Genomic DNA, 17245 nt, shown 5'->3' with positions numbered 1-17245 from the left:
TTTTATTCTCATATTCTTTTTTTCAATTTTTTTTTAAGAAATAATGTTCTTAACAAATTGGTATCAAGAGTGAGAACGATCTTAAAGATTCAAGTGAATTCAATCACTATGGGTTATGGAGAATTCGAAGGACACTTATCAATTCTTGATAGAAAGAATTGAGATAAATAGGTGACTCGGATAAAAGTAATTTTTGGTGTTCAAGATTATTATTACACTACTACGAAAAAGACATACTACAACAGTGGGAAAAAATGTATAATCACACAGGTCTCGACGTTGTTATATAGAGTGTTGTTGTGAATGTGTTACTTACAATCACGGTCATGAGACCATTGTAGTATACTAGAAAGCGTGCACTATCACAACAGGTAGTTAACATCTCAACCGTTGTTATAGACTTAAAGGTCTCAGGTTCTATTTTCAGCAACGATATTTTTGGAACATAAATTACAATTTATCGCGGTTACATTAGAAAACCGTTGTGGAAAGTACCCATAGTTTATTATATATACTACGTAGATTGCTTGTTTTTTCATACACCTCATTAAAGAAATACAACCATTCAAATTGATTAAAAAGTGTATAATCTAAAAAATTAAACTATTCTTGAAAACGAACTTTAACAAACCACTGTTTTCCGAATTGCATGCTTCTCATCATTCATTTCCTGCTCTTTAACACATAAAATGTAGTTTAGTGGTATGATTCATTCATTGCATAAATTCCTTCGATTCTAGTTTAATTTGAACCACATCAATTTATTGGCTAGGTCTACCTCATCATCGTCGCTTTTCATTGTGATTGTTATGATAACTTATCATCACAAAAATCACGATGATAAGCGACGATAATGAGGTAGACCTAACCAATAATTAGATTTTATTCATATTAAACTATAAGAAAAGATATCGATGTATTGAAAGAATCAAGTCATTAAATCACATTCTAAATGTTAAAGAACATTAAATGAATGATGAGACACAATCAATTCAGAAAACATTTATTTATATAAGTTGATTTTCAAATACAACTTAATTTTTAAAATATAAGTTTATAAGTCAATTTAAATGAATGTATTTTCAGTGAAAAATTAATGAAAAAAGCAATCTACATAGCATATAATAAACTATACTTCAACTACTGTCAACCTGTATAAGAATTTAAGAACAAAACATTGGTAAGTCACAAGAAACCTCTTTCTTGTGACTTAGCAATGTCTTATTCTTGTTTTGAGAACATTTGTCAACAACAACAACACAACAAATACATGCAACAACATAAAAAAATATATACATTTTAGAAACATAACACTAACAACATACAACATCACAAGATATATTAAATTGTTTCAAGAACACACCTTTTATTGAAAATAATCGTGGAATTGGAATAAATTATGAAGTTCGTCTAGTTTGTGAAGTTATGAAAAAGATATATAAGCTACACAAACCATATGTACGATCGTCACGCATGCGCTTTGTTAAGGTGGTGAAGACGAATTTGAAAAAATTATGTCAACAAACATTTATCTACATTTATCAACAACAACATACGATAACGACAAAGCTAATGACGATGAAGAAGAGAAAAAATCTTATGAAAATCATGTGAAACATAAGAACAACATACACGAAAACAAGAGAATATGGAAGAAGAAGAAGAAGAAGAAGAATAACTTTGTGTATGAAGAACAAGATTTGCTATTCTATAAAATAGGAAAGCTAATAACGAAAAAGAAGAGAAAAAATGGGTGTTATGGTTTTATTGTGAACGATACAGCGATATTGTCAATAAGCGAGAGTTAATTTGCTTATATATAGGTAAAAAAATTCACAACAGTTTTCATTACCAACCGTAGTGATATGTTTATGTGTGTGTGTCACAACAGTTGTATAAAACAACCTTAGAGATATCCCTTTTATTTATTTTTTAAAACTAAATAAAAAAGAAAATGCACGTCTTAACGTTAAAGAAATAAAATATTTAGATCATAATTTAGATTTTGGATTTGGTTTGAAGGTATGAGTAGGTATGGTAAATCGGCATGCCCGTCCCGTTTAGGTCTCTTCCGGAAAAAATGGGGCAGGCGAGAAGGACATAGTTGAGTTTACGAGTCTAAAACATAGGCTCACCTTGAAAAAAAATGAATACGAGATGGAGAAAGCTTGCGGGCACTGCACCTTTTAAATTTAAAAGCACAAAAATGTATATAAATAACCGCGCACGCAAAAGTCCACGAAAAAAACGGAGCAGAGTGAGCACATTAGAGGGTGAGGGTTAAATCCTTGGTCCGTCCCGCACTAAATTGTAAATATAACAGGCATGTCCAATGAGCCAGGTCTATTTTGCGACTCCTAAAAATGAGTGAAGAGAGTGAATTTTCCAGATTAATTTAGAAGAGATTTGTAAACCTCGCAAACTAAAGCAATTTTTTGCAGCCAAACAAATGGTTGAGTTTAAGTAACATGGTGACCACGTCAACTTTCATTAAAGCAAATAAACGACAAACACTAAAATTTAGAAGAAAAAATTTAAAATGACCATTGTTTCAAAATAATCTTTTAAAAGATAAAATTAAATCATGAGATATTTACATGAACCCAAATATATTTTACTCATAAAAAGTTACTTTTAAAAAGTTTCATTTACCTATTACATATTTTCACATTTTAAATAAAAAATTTGTTATAAATATATTTTCTATAAAACTATGTTTTATGGTTGCTTCTAAGGTGAGGGCTCCATTAAATCCCTCACCTATGTACCACCAATAACAACCGTATGATTAAATAGATCTATCTAATTTTAATATTTGTTGTTACACTGAATTTTAATTTCTTCTCTCTGTCTCTCTGTCTCTGTATGAGATTTTCCTTTCTCTTTGTCAATGGCATAGTTCATTGTTATCACAAACCCTATCTTTTTGCCATCAATGTCACCACCACTCATCACTAACAATCACATTAGTGCTCATTACATCAACAATTTCTTTTTTATTATACCCAATACTTATCGACAACAACCCCAACACTGTGTTTTTGTTTCTAAATTGTTATCTGGGCTGCAATCACAACTCCTCATTTTACCGGCGACGAAGTTAAACGAATTTTCAAAAAATTGTAGAGAGAGTAGGCAATTTTTAAAAAATAAATAACAAAAAAAACCTTCTAATTTTTCAAGACAAAATACCCTTTTTCAATGTGATTTTCAAATTTATGTTTCAAGTAAAATCAAGAAGAAAAGGATATTGAATTATGAATTAAATTTTATATGGTCTTAGAGTTCTCGAGACACATAACAACAACATGCTGTGTGAAGAGTAAAAGGGTTTGGGATATTTCTGGCAGGGTTGGATTTAAGATAAAGAGAACACAAAGGATGAGAGAGAAGACAGAGAAATGAATTAAGTGTGTAAAGATATTAGTGTTCTCATTTTTTTACAACTCATCTTAGCCTTTAGATAAATCTAATGGTGTATAAAAGTGATACACCCATGAACCATTTAATTGATGGTTCATTCTAGAATTCACCATGGGTTGCTTCTAAGGTGAGGGCTCCATTAAATCCCTCACCTATGTACCACCAATAACAACCGTATGATTAAATAGATCTATCTAATTTTAATATTTGTTGTTACACTGAATTTTAATTTCTTCTCTCTGTCTCTCTGTCTCTGTATGAGATTTTCCTTTCTCTTTGTCAATGGCATAGTTCATTGTTATCACAAACCCTATCTTTTTGCCATCAATGTCACCACCACTCATCACTAACAATCACATTAGTGCTCATTACATCAACAATTTCTTTTTTATTATACCCAATACTTATCGACAACAACCCCAACACTGTGTTTTTGTTTCTAAATTGTTATCTGGGCTGCAATCACAACTCCTCATTTTACCGGCGACGAAGTTAAACGAATTTTCAAAAAATTGTAGAGAGAGTAGGCAATTTTTAAAAAATAAATAACAAAAAAAACCTTCTAATTTTTCAAGACAAAATACCCTTTTTCAATGTGATTTTCAAATTTATGTTTCAAGTAAAATCAAGAAGAAAAGGATATTGAATTATGAATTAAATTTTATATGGTCTTAGAGTTCTCGAGACACATAACAACAACATGCTGTGTGAAGAGTAAAAGGGTTTGGGATATTTCTGGCAGGGTTGGATTTAAGATAAAGAGAACACAAAGGATGAGAGAGAAGACAGAGAAATGAATTAAGTGTGTAAAGATATTAGTGTTCTCATTTTTTTACAACTCATCTTAGCCTTTAGATAAATCTAATGGTGTATAAAAGTGATACACCCATGAACCATTTAATTGATGGTTCATTCTAGAATTCACCATGGGTTGCTTCTAAGGTGAGGGCTCCATTAAATCCCTCACCTATGTACCACCAATAACAACCGTATGATTAAATAGATCTATCTAATTTTAATATTTGTTGTTACACTGAATTTTAATTTCTTCTCTCTGTCTCTCTGTCTCTGTATGAGATTTTCCTTTCTCTTTGTCAATGGCATAGTTCATTGTTATCACAAACCCTATCTTTTTGCCATCAATGTCACCACCACTCATCACTAACAATCACATTAGTGCTCATTACATCAACAATTTCTTTTTTATTATACCCAATACTTATCGACAACAACCCCAACACTGTGTTTTTGTTTCTAAATTGTTATCTGGGCTGCAATCACAACTCCTCATTTTACCGGCGACGAAGTTAAACGAATTTTCAAAAAATAGTAGAGAGAGTAGGCAATTTTTAAAAAATAAATAACAAAAAAAACCTTCTAATTTTTCAAGACAAAATACCCTTTTTCAATGTGATTTTCAAATTTATGTTTCAAGTAAAATCAAGAAGAAAAGGATATTGAATTATGAATTAAATTTTATATGGTCTTAGAGTTCTCGAGACACATAACAACAACATGCTGTGTGAAGAGTAAAAGGGTTTGGGATATTTCTGGCAGGGTTGGATTTAAGATAAAGAGAACACAAAGGATGAGAGAGAAGACAGAGAAATGAATTAAGTGTGTAAAGATATTAGTGTTCTCATTTTTTTACAACTCATCTTAGCCTTTAGATAAATCTAATGGTGTATAAAAGTGATACACCCATGAACCATTTAATTGATGGTTCATTCTAGAATTCACCATGGGTTGCTTCTAAGGTGAGGGCTCCATTAAATCCCTCACCTATGTACCACCAATAACAACCGTATGATTAAATAGATCTATCTAATTTTAATATTTGTTGTTACACTGAATTTTAATTTCTTCTCTCTGTCTCTCTGTCTCTGTATGAGATTTTCCTTTCTCTTTGTCAATGGCATAGTTCATTGTTATCACAAACCCTATCTTTTTGCCATCAATGTCACCACCACTCATCACTAACAATCACATTAGTGCTCATTACATCAACAATTTCTTTTTTATTATACCCAATACTTATCGACAACAACCCCAACACTGTGTTTTTGTTTCTAAATTGTTATCTGGGCTGCAATCACAACTCCTCATTTTACCGGCGACGAAGTTAAACGAATTTTCAAAAAATTGTAGAGAGAGTAGGCAATTTTTAAAAAATAAATAACAAAAAAAACCTTCTAATTTTTCAAGACAAAATACCCTTTTTCAATGTGATTTTCAAATTTATGTTTCAAGTAAAATCAAGAAGAAAAGGATATTGAATTATGAATTAAATTTTATATGGTCTTAGAGTTCTCGAGACACATAACAACAACATGCTGTGTGAAGAGTAAAAGGGTTTGGGATATTTCTGGCAGGGTTGGATTTAAGATAAAGAGAACACAAAGGATGAGAGAGAAGACAGAGAAATGAATTAAGTGTGTAAAGATATTAGTGTTCTCATTCATTTACAATATATTTATTATTACAAACAAACACCAAACAATTTAAAAAAATAACTAAATATCAATCTCTAAATTATTTTAAACAAACCTCAACTTACTAAACCCCTCTTATGCCTCACTAACCACCAATTATCACCAATTTCCATTTCCTTAATTTCTTTGAACAAAAAAACATTTATCATCATCATGTATCAAATTTCCTTCTCTTCATTTCAAAACCAAAATCCATTATCAATGCCATTCATCACCCACTCACCACCATCTTCTTCCCCTTTCACCATTGTCACCTCTATGGGATTCACTGCCACTCCTTCAAATCTCACTTTCAAAACCACTACTACTTTCCCTTTCTCTTTCTCCTCCACCAGAAACCGCTCCCGTTTTGCTTTAATTGTCAGAGCCAAAACCGAAACTGATTACTACTCAACTTTGAATGTCAGCAACACCGCTTCGTTGCAAGAAATCAAAAGCTCCTACCGAAAACTTGCTCGAAAGGTATAATTTTTACTTTTTAAAATGGGTTTTGCATTCTGTTTTGTTCTATGCTTTGATTTGTTTAAGTGATACTTTTGATGGGTGTGTTTAGTTTTTGGGAAATGGAGTAAAAGGTGGGGAATTGGAAAATGGGCTGTTGAGTTTCGTATAAATTTATGCTGAAAATTGTCTCTTTTTTATAGTTTTCAGATACTTTTTAGCTTGTTGATGGGTTTGCTTTGTAAAGTAATAGGCATAATTGTGGTTAAAAATTTATTTAGTTTCCACTTCCAATTTGAAAACCTAACAATCGGTTGGGATTCAAATGTGAGTAATTAGTCTGACATCAGGCTAGGATTGAGGTTACTGAATACAGTGTGATGATCTTCAAATATTTTAGGCTCCCTTCGCGACCCGACACAAATCAGGTAGGACTTTCAATGATAGCACGAAGATGAAGCAATATCATTTTTCTAGAATGTGGCTTTGTGGTTCTCATTTTTATATATGTTGGTTTCTAGGATCTTTCTGTAGCCAAAATATGTTTCCTCAAGAAAATAAGATTGGTGCTGTAAATATGAAAATGTTATGTTAGATGAGTGGTCTCTCAAGAAAATATTAGAATAAGAATGATAGAGTTAGAGAGTAGTAAGGGAGGGTATCCTCTGTTGGTAGAATTTCTTCTAAGGTAATTTTGGTATGTGCTTGAAACACATAGAAGTATCATTAAGATCATTTGGAGGATTCTACTTTAGCTGTCAAACCATTAAGGAAGGTTTTGAATGGTCTATCCTTAAAAATTATTATATCTATATAGGCAATGGTTCTAAATTGTGGTTGTGGTCAGGGTTATGCTGTGATGAATGCTATTGTGGCCAAATGTGGCTGCAGCTGTGATCGTGATGTTGTTTTGTGGACACCATATGGTTAAGAATTCAATTTTTTGTCACTATAAAAGTTGAATTTCGGCATTAGTTAGGACTTTTTATGCACTATCCACGCTAAAAAGCCAAAGGGACCATGCATGAGGGGGTATTTTAGGTGTAACACCATTTATGTACTTCTATCCAACAAATACAAGCTTTTGGAAATAGCTGGTTCGTAATAATGTTTATATTTTTTGGGGATCAGTACCATCCAGATATGAACAAAAGCCCTGGAGCAGAAGAGAAGTTCAAGGAGATTGGTGCTGCGTACGAGGTAATTCTTCTACCACTACAATGATATATTCTCTATTTTCAACCATCTATGAAGCTCGAATACTCCGAATAGGAGATGTATCCGTATCGGATGCCGATACATCGCGGTTATGTATCCTAGAAGTATCAGAATTATTTATTGAATTTTTAACAAATATTTTATCGGACTCGTATCAGATAGTTCAAAGATACTTGCGGATACGTAGCTAGAATAATATATATCTAGGATACATTTGAGAAATTAGTGATGTACACCGATGATAATAATGAGAGAGAAGAGAGTATCAGTTAACTTTAAACGAGACGTGTTTTGAGTTCTTCATACCATCCATAATTCTTTCTATTTTCTATTCTACTATTTCATTTGCTTATCGTCTGAGCATTGACACTGTAATAAACTAATTATTCCCCCATCTAGTATACAAGGCTGAACTAATGAAATTTATGAATACTTGTCTTATTTCGTGGATTATAACTTTCATGTACCATATTTGTATCTGTCTCTTTTTGTTCACTTGGTAACAAAGTATGCAAATAGGTTCTATCAGATGATGAGAAAAGATCTTTATATGATCGCTTTGGTGAGTCAGGTCTAGAAGGAGAAAATGGAGGACCCGCCAGTGCCTCAGGGGTATGTCTATATTCAATTTCTTTTGCTTTCTTCAATGTTAAAATGAACTTTAAGACTCTTTGATTTGGTGATGCAGAATTAAATCTGTTCCTGTCTTTTCATTTCCTACCAAAGTACTTATTATTTATTTTGATTTTACTGCTTGTGGTGTTTGAGTTGATCAGGTTGATCCTTCTGATTTATTCGACGCATTCTTTAGTCGTTCGGAAGGACTATTTAGTAATGATAGGGGCTTCGGCTTCAATATAAGAAACGATAGAAACCGCCATGATATTCGGTAAATTTCGTCTCTTGTTACAGAGAAAGGCAGTTGTCATTTTCGTCGGTGTGTACGTGTTAAATTAATTGTGTTTTACAATGCAGGTATGACCTACGTTTGAGCTTTGAAGAATCTATTTTTGGAGGAAAGAGAGAGATAGAAGTTTCTTGTTATGAGACATGTAATAGTTGTGATGGTACAGGAGCTAAATCTACGAATTGCATTAAAAAATGCCTACATTGTGGTGGCAAAGGAGGAGAGAAGAAAACCGAGAGAACGCCGTTTGGAATGATGTCTCAGGTAATTTCAATTAAATAGATTTAATTAGCGAGTGACTATATTTCTAATTACATTTAAATTACCAGCGGCATTATAACAAGAGTATATTCAATGATGACATGTGACATTCAGGTTTCTACATGCTCGAAGTGTGGTGGTCTCGGCATGATAGTCACGGAAAGCTGTCGAAAGTGTGACGGTAATGGTCATGTGCAAGCTAAACGAAAAGTGGAAGTGGTCATTCCTCCCGGTGTCAATGATGGAGACACAATGCGAATTCGAGGAGAAGGAAATTTTGATAAGAAAAGGTTAGCAGCATGGAACTATTGATATGCAACCAGAAGCAAAAAGATGGTCAGAATCACGATTATCAACTCATCTAAGCGCTTAGCGCTGATTATTAGTTTTGTGACTTTTTCAGGCATTATACCGGGGATCTTTTTGTTGTTCTCCATGTGGATGAAAAGCGAGGAATTCGGAAAGAGGGTCTCCATTTATACTCAAAGATTAACATTGACTTCACAGAGGCAATACTAGGGTCTGTTAAAAAGGTATGAATTAACCTCAAAAAATGGCAACAATTAATAATGCAAAATGGAGTAGCTTGTTGATTTAGATGATTATGTTCTTTAAATGTTTTGTTTTGATTTTAAACTTGTTATTCCAGGTAGAAACGGTTGAAGGTTTAAGGAATCTCAAAATTCCTTCCGGGATTCAACACGGACATTCAGTGAAACTATCACGTTTGGGAGTTCCAGACATGAATAAACCATCTATTCGGGGCGATCATTACTTCGTTATAAATGTTCTTATTCCAAAAGATATCAGGTCTGTACTTTTTCTTACCATCTTTACTGCTTTCTAATATCCCTCATAAAACTAAAGTGGTTTCATTCATTCTCTTCAACTCCGTGTTCTAGTGACACCGAACGCGCACTTGTTGAGAAATTAGCTTCGTTGAGAGCATCTAGAGGAGGCCGTTCGTTTTCTTCCGATGACCGTTCGTTTTCTTCCGATGACCGTTCGTTTTCTTCCGATGACCGTGGTAAAATAGTTCATTTTAAAATTATGCTGAACATACATGGAAAAAAATATATTATCCTAGATTTTTCACAAATGTGTTTTTTCAGGAAAATCTAAAGGAAAATTCGATGAATTCCTGATGAAGAAGGATACAGAAAGTGATGCCTCGGGCAAGGGAACCGAAACTGCAAAGTCTCTTTGGGGATCAATCAAGAACTTCTTAAGGTAGGTATTGATAGGATCAATTTAATATCTAAATAGGGAAAATAGCAGAAACAAGATAATATAAGAAAAGACTGACGTTTATTTGAATTTCTCTAGAGTTCAAAGGGGATCTAGGGTTCCAAATAAAAGTAGAAAGCTGTAGAAAAAATGCAGAAAAGATAGAAAGAAAAAGGAGGCTCTTAGAGAGGCCTAGTCTCTCCCATGTGGTATATCCACTACTAATTTCTGCGTGCCCTAATGATTGCTGCAGCCAATCATTAAATACTGAAACCTAGGAATTATTCTCCACTCATCTACTGCCAGCTGGCAGGCCCATGTGCAGCACCCACTACAAAAGATTCTGCTCTCTCTCCTTGCCCTTTTGTCTTTTTCTCACATAAACCTTACCATACCTATCAGGTATCAATAGAGCTGTGTATGTGCTAATTCTGGTTGAATATAAACAATCATTGCTGTTTCCGATTTGAAATCTTCCAAGTAGAGATCGTTTATGAATAATCGATACCTACTTCTTTATGTACAGGAAAGGAAACTCCGAAGAAAGATTCGCATCAATTAGCCAAGATACATCGACAATGTTGTGGAGATTTGACCACCAAAACTACTTAGTCCCACATACCATTTTTGTTGTTCTATTTATAACATGGATTTTTAAATCTATAGCAAAGTCTAAGAACTTGAAAAGAACCTAATCCTTCATTTATAGAGTAGAACACAGCAAATAGAAAGGTTTTGGTTCCGAAATTGAGAGAACCATCCATCCTATTACATTTTAAAACAAGGATTGGTGATTTTCTTCCAAAATTCTCACCTGAGTGAGTTGAAATCACCTTCCTTTATGTTCTTTCCCCTATTGTATAATGCTCCAAGTTTGAAACTATGTATCATATGTGTTCTTTTGTGTTACATAACTTTCACATGTTAATGTGATCCGAATTGAGTTTGTTAGATGAAGATGTAGTATGGTGAAAATACTAGTACTACTCATTTCTGTCAAGGTAGTGATTACTTCTTAAGACACAGGAATTGATAGACTTTGTTGCAACACTGTTCACGGCATGTGTACTGATCATTGACAACTTTGAAAGATGTGATTCATGTTCTCGGTCTACCGAACAATCTTATTTATATTTATGAACCATTTAATCTCATTCATTTTGATGTTTAAGGATCAACTTTTGTTTCTAAGAGCATCTCTAATGGTAGTATTTTTTTTTTGAGTTCTCCACCTGGACATCAATATAATAATTAAATATTCAAATATTTTTCCATGTCATAGTACAGTTGCATTGCAATGCAACTAGTAAAAAATTGTGATACCCAATCAAATTAATTTATGAGGTAAAGTTGTGGAACCCATTATAATTACACCAATAAAATAAAAATTAAATAAATTATTTTGAGATGATATGGCTGGTGGGACCCATAAAAAACTCAAAAATGGGTTGCACCATTGGAGATGGTTTAACATTTCCATTGCGAAATGATTTATTTCTTTTATTGATGATAGTATTTTGGATTTTCTTGATGAATAATAAATAAAAAATATCATAGTTATTTATTTAACTTTATAGTATAATACAAAGACAATTTAGAAAAGGTATTAAAAGAATACTTTCTCACAATGGTAAAGAATTTGTCAATCATAATTTTTACAACCTTACCAATAAAAATAGCATCATTCATGATTCTCATGTGTCGACACCTCAATAACAAAATGGTGTCGTAGAAAGAAAAAGTTGTCACTTACTAGAAGTCCTCGAGCTCTTATCTTCCAAAATCATATTGGAGTGAAGCAGTCATGATCATTTCATTGCTTATCTAATTAATTGAATTTCATCTTGTATTATAGGTAATGATAGTCTTGTTCGGTTTATGATCTCTCTCTTTCCTTCCACTTCCATGTTATAGGGTCTTGAACCTCGAGCATTTGGTGGTATGGGTTTTGTTCATGTCCATAAGCAACACCAAAATAAGTTGGATTCATGTGCCCTTAGATGTAGCTTTGTATGTTATCATTCTAACAGAAATGTGTACAAATATCATCATCCTCCCAGTCGTAAGTATTTTGTTTTTAAAGATGTCACATTTTACAAAAAAAAAATTGTCTTACTTCACTCGTCATCAGCCTCAGGGTAGAGCATGAATGACTCTGACTCTGAGTTTGAGTTTATGATCCTTAACCATAACTTCCCTAAATTGCCCGAGTCTATTTTTGAATTTGAGTTTTCGCCTATTGTGAGTGAACCCATTCTTAGTCATAGTCATGAATCTACACCTAGTCATATTTTCGTTCCTTGTTGTCTTTTCATTTGCAAAAACTAGCACATTCAACACCAATTATTGTGTATTAGAGAAAAGGTAAATCTGATATGCTCCATAAACAATTTCAATCGCTTGAACCGAAGGTAAGTGTTGAAAATGATTCTCATATTGGTGATTCCAACAAAAAAAAAGTATACTTGTGATTTAGATATGAATGATTTAATTGTTGCCTTGAGAAAAGTTAAAAGACTTTGTCCCTCACTTATAGATATCCTATTTTTAAATATGTCTCATCCAAATATCTTTCCATGCATTATCAAAGTTTTGTTGTAGTTATTAATTATGTGACAATCCTATTATTTGTTGAATAAGCATTGGAATATAGGAATTGAGCTCAAGCTATGAGTGAGGAAATGACAGCTCTTGAAAAAAAATGGTATTTGAGAGATTATTAAGAGGCAAGAAGTCAATTGGATGCAGATGAATCTTTACCATAAAGCATAAAATCAGATGCCACTCTTGATCAATACAAGATAAGATTAGTGGCAAAAGGTTATATTCAGACATATGACATTGATTATCATAGTCTGAACTTGTGTCTTTAAGGCACTCATCTGAGTATGACTTATAGACACATGACATTGATTACGGGGTTCTTTGCCATAGTTTTTAACTTGTATCTTTAAGACACTAGTTTGAGTATCACTTATAGAAAGTTAAGTATTTTTACGGGGTTAAGAACTAAATGGAGAAATGTTATTTTGGAAATTGTCCATTGATTTAGATAAAAATATATAAATTTTATATTGTTTTTTTCAATACAAACTTTCTATAAGTGAACTTCTTAACTTGTGCTCCTAAGATACAAGTTAGCATTATCCATATTTTTTTATCCAAAAATAACTAAAAGTTAGCATTACCCATAATTTTTTTATCCAAATCAAGTAACTAAAAATATCAATTCATTTAATTATTTAAATACTATATTAAATTAAGTTAAAATAAAAAAATCTTTACTATCAAATTGAATACCAATTAATCTTTAATATATTAAAACAGGATACATATTTAGCGCCAATTTTAGACCAAAATCCCGCCTAAACACATGCATCTCACGGGGTAAAGTACTAGTTTGTACCTATAATTAAGTAAGTCAAACTAAAAAATGGCCCAAAAAGTAATAACAATTCCCACACTCTCAATTTAGGCGGGAATTCATTTCCCACTTTTTCTTTTAACAATTGAAAAAAGAATTTGCCTCCATGAAGAACTGAAAAACCCTAGACCGCCGCAGCCAGCTACCCCAACCGCACACCGACTTCATACTCCGGCGATCCTCCGCTCTGCCGTATCTCGACTGCTCACTCTATCCGTCTCCGCTTCTCATCGCGTCACGCCGTCATCTCCTTCCGCCGTTCATTCTTAGTAAAGGTGATTCTCCGAACTTTATCAATTTTTGCATTTGGTGCTTAGATAGATAGTTACCTTTGTTTATTCCGTAATTTTTCATTCATACTAAGATACTAAAATATCAGCATTCAATTGTATTACTGTACTGATTCAGAAATTGATAAAAAGGGAAAAGATGCAGATTCGTGTGAAGTGCAATTGCGGTGAAGGAAACTGCGCGGAATGGGGCGTTGTTGAACTTCAAGGAGTTGTTGAACCTCAACCTGGTTTTCAGGGTTCCCTCGCCAACCTTCAAATTGGCACTCTCTGTCGTCCGTCTTCTCAGGTTATACTACTATATTATTTTCCATCACTTTAGTACCAATATATGAATCACAGACACTGGAAATATGACACTGACACACGCCACACCGATAACTATTAAAAAAAATGAATAAGTTAAATTTACTCACAGGTGTTGGTTTTAGACACTAGCGTCTTTTTTTGAGGTGTCGGTGCTATAGAGTTACCAATTAACCCCTAAGACTATGATCTAGTTCCCTATCATGATTATTGGTTACCAATTGTTTGTTTGCAAATGGTATGTATTTTTACATTGTCTGAAGTTATTGATTGTAGTTTCAAATTTCAATTTTTAACCAAAATATTAGGGTTTGAGAAATTGTCAATTTGGTTAGCTTTTTTTCAAATGGGGGTTAAGCCCACAGAGTTTTTGAAAGAGAGTAATAGTGAATAAATTTTATTTAGGATTAAAATGGAAAGGTTGTGATTTTTTTTTGGTACAAGATTGTGATTTTACATGTGCTAGTCTAACACTAACAGTGTAAGAGATTATTGTGTTAGATAGTGAGGGTGTTATTTTGACATGGAAAATTTTTTCATTTTATTGGTTGTTTACCGGATTCCTAGTATAATTATAATGATTAAGATTTAAACTGCTTAATGATATTCTTAATTCTTGATTGTCGAAGCAAAATTTTGAGTTACTAAGATAAAGTTGCTTGCTTTAATCAGGTTAGAGCTACAATTAATATATATCACTTTTGTTTAAGTCAAATTACTAGGAAATATTAGACAAAATTTCACAAGTGTGCTGTGTTTTGCTCGTAAAAATGAAAAAGGTAATTCTGGGTTGATGTTACTAATGAAAAAACCAGATCAACTTTGTCTCTTATACTATAAAAGTCTATATTTGGATTCTATATAGTAACTGCATGACATTGCTTTTTTATCTTGATTGTGCGATGTCAAATTAATGGTAAAATTATTTAGAGATGATTTGGTGAAGGTGTAATGTGAGTCGATCAAGTTCAAATCTATGGTTGATATTAAATAATACGCGTAACTGCGTTTTCTTCTAATGCATTGAATCATAATTTGTAAGAGTTTATGATATAATCTAGTGTGATTGGAATCCACTGTCACTTTTCATCTTATTAGGAAAAAAAAAACTAATATTGTGTCCATTCTTTTCTTGTTCAGGAAGTCTACACTTTAACTATTGGGTACCATGAACTGACAGGGTCAAAGATTTCCTTGAAAAAGCCGTTGTTAGTGCTCAAGAAAGTCAAGCATATGGATGGAGAAAATTGTAGTGATGTTGAGTTACAGGTTGTTGGAATCATTAGACATAAGATTCTGTTCAAGACCAGACCAAAGGCCCTCATTTCTAGTAAGATCTGACTATCCTTTACTCACATTATCCCTTGTTGTACCGTGTTTTTCATTATGTAGATAACAGTTCAGCAGCAACATTGAACCCTCCTAAATATTATCATTCTTTTCATGAAATTGGATACCAATTGCTAATATTATCCTTCTTTTCCCTTGTTTTTTCAAGAGCCACAGATAACATCTAGAGAAAAGCAAAAGACTATCATGTTAGGCTCTCCAGCTTCAAATCAGGCTGTGTGACATTCACTGCCTCTGTCATTCAATGAACTCAAGTTGGACCAGAAGTCTAAAGTACAAGGAGACACACATCCCTTTTTTCTACACTGCTAGTAAAATTTAGGCAATCTCATGTGTCATTCATATGTATTTGTAATTTGTAATCTTGGCAATCACATGTGGAGCACAATTGATTGCAAAAGTGGCTGTAATATATGATTAAGAGGAGTTTGGAGTGTCATTATCTTAATATCTATTTTGATGTAAATGTGCAACTAATGCATATTAAACTAAAGCTTGTCCGAACTTCTAGTGTAGAGGATTGAAATATGAATATATTTGTTCTTTTGTTTGATTCTCCTTACATTTGGAAGAGCAACGTCACGGTTGGTTTAACCCCTTGCCCTCACCAATATTAAGAAAATCTTGACAATTACAAATTCACTAGATGCAAATGTGAATGGACGATCATCAAATAGTTTATAACACTTATCTTAAAGTCATTAAAAGAAAGACAAAAACCTATGAAAAAGCATAAGCACTTGTGAAGTGAAAGGGGATGACACACCCATTATATTTATATTAGTTGTATATCCTCTAATCTCCATATGGGGGAAACATTCCATAGTCGTACGAAGGGTATGCATCAATCGAATTATGGTGTAAGCCACCCATTTGAATGAAGGTAGAAATGATTCCCAATATTTTTTGGTCCACTCAATTGTCAGAGATATATATTTTTTATTTTTCTAGACATAGTTGATGCAATCTCCATAGTTAGAAGTGCTACGAAGAAGAGCCATATACAAATAAGATATGATAAATACTAACACTCATGGTAGAAAATACCAACAACAGAAAAAATCTCTCGAGAAAGAAACAAATATATCAAATGCCCAATACTCAGGAAATCCTAGAAAATGGGGGCATGAGCAAGAGAAAATAATTTCTCTATCTTAAAGAAGATGACCAAAACTAGAACAACGAAGCTCGCGTGAAAGAATGAAAAGAAACGCATAAAGGAATTCTTTCAAGTTGCTAATGACGAAAAGGGTAAAAAAATAGACTTCAAAGGTCTCTAATAAGCTACTCGTCCATTAAGGATTGCATGATCCATGGCGTACCACCAAAGGTTGGAATTTCATCAAAAACTATTTAAAGTACAAGTGCTCTAAGGAAGAGGAAACATCATCACCTACACACATCACTTGATCCCAACAAATATTACATATATCGAGAATGACTTTAAATGCACATGTTCTTGGTGACAATGACATCCCATTAAAGGCTTTTGCTTCTCCGAATCTAGTGACCGAACTAGAACACACATGGCAAACTCTCATATTGCAAAGGAAATACAAGAGTTTGAGGGAAAACTATTTTAGATAGTTTGCAAGGCTTAAGAGGAAAAGTGCGTTATTTATCAAGTATTCAAATTCATTTTTATCCACACATCACTTTTCACTTTCTTACGAAATTAAAAATTAGAGTGTTAATCTTACATGTTAATCTCCCTCCACCACATCAAAATCTCAAAACTACCGCAACAAATTTTATTTCCTCATTAACCGATCAAATCAATTCTAACTCCCAAAAAGAACGCCTACATTATAAAATTATATACTAGCATACTATTTGAATAATTATATTGGTATTTTAGAAAATGCTATTAATGCATTACTAAAAAAACATCTAAGATAATACGGAT

The 17245-nt window shown here is 32.9% G+C and overlaps 2 protein-coding genes across 5 annotated transcripts; both read left to right on the top strand.

The window, feature by feature from the left end:
* The first annotated feature begins 5994 nt into the window (after positions 1-5994).
* LOC131594438 (uncharacterized) lies at positions 5995-11628 on the top strand. 3 transcript variants are annotated; one of them, XR_009281379.1, is made up of 12 exons: positions 5995-6377; positions 7488-7556; positions 8094-8186; positions 8351-8463; positions 8550-8745; positions 8857-9032; positions 9146-9275; positions 9392-9552; positions 9645-9769; positions 9855-9972; positions 10069-10371; positions 10496-10621. XR_009281379.1 is itself a non-coding variant. In XM_058866570.1 (11 exons), exons 1-11 carry the CDS (start codon positions 6069-6071, stop codon positions 10662-10664), a joined length of 1638 nt encoding a protein of 545 aa, XP_058722553.1. In that variant the 5' UTR covers positions 5995-6068; the 3' UTR covers positions 10665-11628. The 3 variants fall into 3 exon arrangements, 2 of the variants coding, with proteins under 2 accessions (XP_058722553.1, XP_058722552.1); XM_058866570.1 differs by lacking the exon at positions 10069-10371 and having other exon boundaries at positions 9645-9747; positions 9854-9972; positions 10496-11628; XM_058866569.1 differs by lacking the exon at positions 10069-10371 and having other exon boundaries at positions 5996-6377; positions 10496-11625.
* A 1807-nt stretch (positions 11629-13435) lies between these two features.
* On the top strand, positions 13436-15892 carry LOC131598770 (uncharacterized). 2 transcript variants are annotated; one of them, XM_058871342.1, is made up of 4 exons: positions 13436-13668; positions 13802-13972; positions 15130-15319; positions 15488-15892. In XM_058871342.1, the coding sequence occupies exons 2-4, from the start codon at positions 13823-13825 to the stop codon at positions 15559-15561; spliced, it is 414 nt and encodes a 137-aa protein (XP_058727325.1). In that variant the 5' UTR covers positions 13436-13668; positions 13802-13822; the 3' UTR covers positions 15562-15892. The 2 variants fall into 2 exon arrangements, with proteins under 2 accessions (XP_058727325.1, XP_058727323.1); XM_058871340.1 differs by having other exon boundaries at positions 13437-13668; positions 13816-13972.
* Positions 15893-17245: the final 1353 nt, after the last annotated feature.

This window comes from Vicia villosa, linkage group LG4, assembly GCF_029867415.1.
Source record: "Vicia villosa cultivar HV-30 ecotype Madison, WI linkage group LG4, Vvil1.0, whole genome shotgun sequence".
Lineage (NCBI taxonomy): Eukaryota > Viridiplantae > Streptophyta > Magnoliopsida > Fabales > Fabaceae > Vicia > Vicia villosa.
The sequence above is the reverse complement of the archived record's forward strand: the minus strand, read 5'-3'. Positions and strand labels throughout refer to the sequence as shown.

What these genes read in the sequence shown, in the direction of transcription:
- LOC131598770 (XM_058871342.1), top strand. Translation starts at nt 13,823, where the DNA reads ATGCAGATTCGTGTGAAGTGCAATTGCGGTGAAGGAAACTGCGCGGAA. An exon ending in TCTGTCGTCCGTCTTCTCAG is followed by an intron (nt 13,973 to 15,129) that starts GTTATACTACTA and finishes TTTCTTGTTCAG; the next exon opens with GAAGTCTACACTTTAACTAT. An exon ending in ACCAAAGGCCCTCATTTCTA is followed by an intron (nt 15,320 to 15,487) that starts GTAAGATCTGAC and finishes TGTTTTTTCAAG; the next exon opens with AGCCACAGATAACATCTAGA.
- LOC131594438 (XM_058866569.1), top strand. Translation starts at nt 6,069, where the DNA reads ATGTATCAAATTTCCTTCTCTTCATTTCAAAACCAAAATCCATTATCA. An exon ending in AGAAACCGCCATGATATTCG is followed by an intron (nt 8,464 to 8,549) that starts GTAAATTTCGTC and finishes TTTACAATGCAG; the next exon opens with GTATGACCTACGTTTGAGCT. An exon ending in CTTATTCCAAAAGATATCAG is followed by an intron (nt 9,553 to 9,644) that starts GTCTGTACTTTT and finishes TCCGTGTTCTAG; the next exon opens with TGACACCGAACGCGCACTTG.